The sequence below is a fragment of the Chamaea fasciata genome, unplaced genomic scaffold, assembly GCF_029207755.1.
Source record: "Chamaea fasciata isolate MVZ Bird 193981 ecotype frontalis unplaced genomic scaffold, bChaFas1.0.hap1 SCAF_6, whole genome shotgun sequence".
Classification (NCBI taxonomy): domain Eukaryota; kingdom Metazoa; phylum Chordata; class Aves; order Passeriformes; family Sylviidae; genus Chamaea; species Chamaea fasciata.
This window is the reverse complement of record NW_027094091.1, coordinates 29218966-29225428: the sequence shown is the minus strand read 5'-3', so window position 1 is coordinate 29225428 and position 6463 is coordinate 29218966. Positions and strand designations below refer to the sequence as shown.

The window sequence follows — 6463 nt, the reverse complement described above, 5'->3', positions numbered from 1 at the left end:
ATGCTCCGGCAGCTCCCGCCCGTCCCCCGCTGCCCGCTCCGCTCCCTCCGCGCAGGGGCCGCGCCCGCGCCCCCGCCCCCGCCGCGCGTGTGCGCGCCCGGCAGCGACCGCCTGCGCGCGGGGGGCGCGCCCGGAGCCCCCTCCCCGCCGTCACCGCAGATCAGAGGAAGGTGCGAGCAGAGGGGGAGCCGGTTTACAATTTCAAACGCGGCCTCACCGCAGCGGCTTCATTAGCATATGTCAGGGGACCGCCGTATATATATACACACGCGCGGAGCTGATGAGCAGCACCCCGTCGCTCGGCTCACACCGGCTCGGATCAGCACGGCTCGGCTCGGCTCGGCTCGGCTCGGTTCCGTTCGGCCCTGCCGGCTCCCCATGCTTGGGGCTCCGCCGCGCACCCCCACATGCCCGCCGGGAGAGGCCGGCAGCAGCTCTCCGCCGCCGCCGCGCCCTAGCCCGCTCTCCCCGCGCCCGCATGGCTCCGCTGGCCGAGGTGGGCGGCTTCCTGGGCGGCCTGGACGGCCTGGGGCAGCCGGTGGGTGCCCACTTCTTGCTGCCGCCCGCCGGGGAGCGCCCGGCGCTGCTCGGGGACCGCCGCGCCCCGGCGGAGCGGGGGGACCGCCGCGCCCCGGCTGCGGCGGCGGCGGCAGCGGCGGCGGACCTGGCGCACTTGCAGGGCATCCTGCGGCGGCGGCAGCTCTACTGCCGCACCGGCTTCCACCTGCAGATCCTGCCCGACGGCAGCGTGCGCGGCACCCGCCAGGACCACAGCCTCTTCGGTAGGCGCCTGCGGCACGGCCCCGCGTGTGCGTGTCTGGGTGTGGGTGTGTGTGTAAGCGCCTCTGTGTGTATCTGGGCGGGAGCAGTCGTGCTCTTGGGAGGGAGATGTGATGCTGAGGCAGGTGGATGAATTCTCAGAACAGAAAGGCTTCACCCTCCGGCTCTGGCGGTCTGCACTAGGGCAGGGTAGTGAGGGAGGGCTGGGCATCCCAGGTGAGTCAGGAGATAGGCACTGCTCAGACTATGCTGGGGTCTATAAGCACATGAATACACCGGTAGGTTTAGTGGGCATGATTGAGAGTCCGACTGATCCTTTTTGTTTTCACTATTGGTATCGGAACTTCTTGGGTCTCTGTAAAGCAGTGGTGGTTACAGACTTGGGCATGCTGATCCTTAGGCTGCTTTAGACTGTTTTGCTTCACGGAACATAAAGCTGAAGCAGAGGAGCCAAAAATTACTCTTTGATCAATTGCTTAAAATGCTCCTCAGCCAGCTTTCTCTGTCAATAAACCCAAAGGAGGTGAAGACAACCCCAAAATATAAACATTTCCTGTGATATGAGAGTAAATCCTAAATTGTAGTGGTAGAAACTGGACGTCCGAACAAACCTGCTGTTGTCAACTACATGTGAGTTTTGGTGTGTATTGATTCAGCAGTCGTAAAAAGGTGATTAAAGAGCTTCCTATCATCCTCCCCATAGTCAAAGCAATCTGTTGGAATGGCTCTTAATTGCTTTTATTACACATGGATGTTTTAAGAAGTAGAAGAGCAGTAGTCAAACAGACAGTTCTCAGAAGGAAGATTTCCTACAGTGTGTAAACATGAAATAAATCTTTGCTTTAAAAGGAAAATCAAGTTAGCCATAGATCTAACATTTACTGGGCTTTTTAGAATTGTACTACCTTTATTCCACCACTACTCTTGGCAGGTTTGACTGATGTGGTTTTTTTGTGGGTTGTATCACCTGCTTATTATGCTTTTGGAAAAGGGTGGCTTTGAAAATGATATCAGAAAGACAAAATGCCTCCAAATCTTTTATGGGATTCTGTGCTTTATGAACTGGAAAACTAGGATGATTTACATGTGATACAGTGTTTAATGCGTACTGTTTGTAAAAGACTTGGGTATTTTTTTGCTGTTTGTTAATACAACTAAGAAACCTGCCAAAGCTCAATTAAAACTGAAAACGTTTTAAATTATTGTATAGTCCAGATAGTCCACCTGTCTGAGAGTGAAAATTGTCCTGAAATCTTAAATAGTAAACAGACATAAAGTCATAATCAACTGCACTATTTAAAACTACTTACCTTAGATTCAGGGGTTTTTTTGTGGTTTTGCTGCTGAACAGCAATATCTTAGTTTTGATTCTGGCACGTCATTTTGAGGCTTTGTTTACATTGTTAACAACTTCCAAAAAGCCAGTTCACACATTCCCTTTCTTTCATGTTTTGGATGTGCTGTAATCTGTGCATATCAATTGGTTAAGCGTGTTGGCTTACCTTTGCCAAATTCAGGCTTCAAATAGAACCTCATGTCTCAAATACTTTATTAATATATATTACATTTTTGGGCAAATGTAATATAAATAATGTTATAATCCAAACAGTAGCAAAAAAAGCAGCATATTTTATGTACTTTAAAAGCCTGCACTAAAGACAGCAAGTTGTGTCAAGAGGTGTGGGCCCATATGCTAGATAAGATGTCTGGCAAATACTTTTCTTTTTCTGTGGGTAGATTCTGTTATATAAAATTCCCATCTGTACTTTGATTTCCATTCAAATGACCTAATAATGGATGTGTTTTTTTAAGATAACTCTGTAGAAGTAGTAAAGTATATTTTCAGGTAATTCAAACCAACCTTCCAATATTTGAGTGAGCAGTTTAGCAAATAGTGTACAATCATTAAAGACTCCCACAGCATGGTAGTAATGGCTTTAGTCTCAGTGATGAAATAAAATCCTTTCATATTCGACATTTTAAAAAACTTTCTTAAGTGGTGTAGGATTCATATTCTTAGATGAGGCTTCTCAGACTGCTTTCCCATGAATGTTGTGTACATTTTCACATAGTATTTGAAATTTCAGAGAAACTAGGCCACATTTACTATAACATGTGCATTTTCTACTTGTTTTCAACTGAGTTTTTGGATTCTATGTGTTTTATGGTTACAAGATGAATTAAAGCAGGTTTTTTTTTTAGGTATTCTTGAATTCATCAGTGTGGCAGTGGGACTGGTCAGTATTAGAGGCGTGGACAGTGGCCTTTACCTTGGAATGAATGAGAAGGGAGAACTCTATGGCTCTGTAAGTACCACTTTCATATCAGCTCATACATCTTTAGGTTTTGGTTTGCTTCCTACCATAATGCAACCCCCTCAAGAAGTTTGTCTCAGCTTTCAAAAAACTAACATCTTTTCCTGTTGAGATGTGTAATGTATTTTTGAAGTACACAGTGTAGCCTTGGGTACTTCAACAAAATTGAATTGATTTTTACAAAGCTATAAGGGTAATACCAGTCCTACTCTTTTTGCAAGTTTTAAAGCCTCTTCAGATAAAATATTCTGTTTCTCCACTTCCTTTGATTGTGGTCATTCCCGTTTAATACATGAGAAGTGATGCACACCACAAAGAAATATGTAAATTCCTTCCTGCTCTGTTTGGTTGCATCTGAGTCCCTCCACCAAATCTCATTTCTAGAACTGTAGATACCCCAAGACAAAACTCTACATAATATAATTCCTGTAAGTCAGATGAATTTTAAATAAATCATAAATAAGTAATGTTTTCTTACAGTAAATATTCACTAATTAATTTTTTAAATCCAAAATTGTGGGTGTACAGATCCAAGTTTCCAAACTCATTTTCAGGTCGACATACTCCTCTTGGGTTTGGTTTGTTGGCATTTAAATGAACAGTAAGGCTACACAAAGCCTAAAGCATTTTGTTTATTTTTATCATTTTTTTTCATGTCTTCAAATATGTAGTGACAGCTTAACTTATTCTTCTTTTTCTTTCTGTAGGAGAAACTAACTTCTGAGTGCATCTTCAGGGAACAATTTGAGGAAAACTGGTACAACACTTACTCATCCAATGTATACAAACATGGGGATTCAGGGCGGAGGTACTTTGTAGCACTTAATAAAGATGGTACTCCCAGAGATGGGGCAAGGTCCAAAAGACACCAGAAATTCACACATTTCTTGCCCCGGCCTGTGGATCCTGAAAGAGTTCCAGAACTGTACAAAGATGTGTTAGGATACAGCTGAGGAAAGAGGCATCTTTGGCAAAAAAGCAAACTGGAGCTGTTGGCCACGCTTTCATGGCAATGCCAGCATGAGGAACCTACAGAGGTCTAGGATGCTGGATGTGAAGAACCTACTTGGTGAAAGGCAAGCCTCTGTTTCTAACCACTGGGTTTAGGAGACAAAGCCTTGAAGCTGGACATGGACCAGCTTCCTCAAGACTTGCTGAATGGTTTGGGAGCCAGTCACCAGGGGGAAGTGGGACTTCCTAAACCATAACGAACTCTCGGCAATTCTGTCTGGATTACCCGTGGCCTGTAGATTAGCAAGGAACCATCTACATCATATGGATGAGACAATGGCTGGAAGAAATGGAAAGAAATGGACTGTAAAATAGTAATAAATCCCAAGAACTGTGTGTGAAGTTTTACAGGCTCCACTTTAGTGATGGACGTTAGATGTCAATACATAGTCAAAACTGGAACTTTTCTAAAGGATGGACCTATTTATACATCTCCAGATAGCATATATTTATTTTATATATTTATTTATTAAAGAGTTTATTTTTTACTGGGATATGAAGAGAATACAAGTTCCTAACCCCAATGAGAAATCATATACAGTGCCAATATTTACTCTGAGTAGTGTCATGATACAGAAATGACATTGCCTTGCAAAGTATCCAAAACCTGAACATTTGTGTTTCATTGTTTATCAGTTACAGATAAGTTTATATTTTATGTGCATACCATTGCCTTGTAGCTGTCCTTATTTGGAAAAGAATGTTTAATTTTTTTTTTTTTTTACTTATGAGAGTGCCTTACAGATTGTATTAAATTCAAATGCACATTTAAAAAAAAGAATTAAAAGTTACTTCACTTTCTTTGGTTTACTGTTATTCTTAAACATAGTCTTAGCACACTATGTGCAACATTTCAAACCTGCAACAATTGTGTATTGCAGTTATCTTGAAAGAAAGATTAATACTAACTCTTGAAATCTTGATTCAAATCACAACATGCATTATGGTTTTTGGCCAAAGGATTCCTGCTATCTTTACTAACACACAAATAGCTATTGTCTGTAAAATTTTCATGTAACATTCTCATGTTTTAATTGTATTCCTATCAATATAATTAAGGGGAAAAAGTTCAGAGTGCAAAGTTTCAAACATTGCTGTATGAAAACTTCTGAGTGAGAGTTGTTTCTCCACTGAGTACAGAGAAGCCTAAGAAGACAACTTTCTTACCTTAATTCCTCATCTAGGCAATATTTTCAGTGTAAGATGTTCAGTGAAAGCTGTCAGAACAAAGATGAGCTGTGTCTCTGTGCTAGTTACAGCTATAAAACAGGCAGATCATACTGATTTAATTCAGAACTGTCAGTTACAAAGTGCAAACTCATCTGAATATTAACTGATGGGGCAGTCTGTTCTGCGAGAATACAAAGGGTTAATGACAGATTTATGATTTAGACCTAAACGTGCTGAAGCTTGCCATCACATGATTGTCATCTGCATGGACAAGGCTGGCCCGGGAAGGCAGTTCAGGAGAGGGCACCAGAGGTGGGCTCACATTTCAGATGCCAGTGCTCCCAGTGGGCTCCTGCTCAAGATAACTCATTTGCATTCAGTTTTATGCAGTTGTATGTAGTTCAAGTACTGCGCATGCATAATTTATATAAAATCAAGGTATCAATGAAAAGCATTTTCCAGTATATAGCACATTTGCTAGGACCTTTGCTGTGCCAGAGTTTCTTCAATCTATAGTGAGAAGTGGATGAGCATAGGTTACTGACGGATTGTTGACAAAATCATTTTACTTTCTGCCAAATAGAAATGAAATGCAGATACACAAAACCATGTTTCAGCACTTTGTGACTAGCAATATAACTTACTAAAAGGTTTCATTTAAATTTTCTGAAAAATGGGAAGTGGAAGATCTACAGTGCACTAAAGACATCTTAGTAAAATAACATTGTAATGCACTCCAGTTTACCATAAAAGAATGATTTTTGTGGGTGACATTGAGTCCCATTAGTAATAGATCACTAGCTGAAGACAAAAGTATAATCTTTAAATAGAAAAATTCTTCCTCTTCATCTTAAAAAGTAGTTTATTCCATCTAAAAATGTGTAAAAAAGAAGTATCTGCTGCTTAGGATTTAATTCCCATGCATTTCTGGCAAACACACTCAAGGTTTAAACCATAGCAGGAAGAATTCTCTCTCTTTGGATTACCAGTTTACTTTTCATCTTCAAAAGTTGACCATGAAGATATCAAGGGCTGTAATCAACCTTGTTATTATCATTGTGCATCTTTTTTTTCACAGATGTGGTACAGCCCATAACAGTAACTGAGGATACCTCTAAATGGTAAATAATCATCTGAAACTTCTGGATCCAAACACAAACCCAGCATCTAAGTGCAGAGGAAGAAGA

General features: G+C 42.0%; 1 protein-coding gene across 1 annotated transcript; it reads left to right on the top strand.

Moving 5' to 3' along the window:
• Nucleotides 1-237: 237 nt before the first annotated feature.
• FGF20 (fibroblast growth factor 20) lies at nt 238-4907 on the top strand. Its single transcript, XM_066184968.1, is given in 4 exon segments — nt 238-354; nt 356-782; nt 2983-3086; nt 3803-4907. Coding segments are annotated over 4 exon segments (894 nt in total). The 3' UTR covers nt 4049-4907.
• Nucleotides 4908-6463: the final 1556 nt, after the last annotated feature.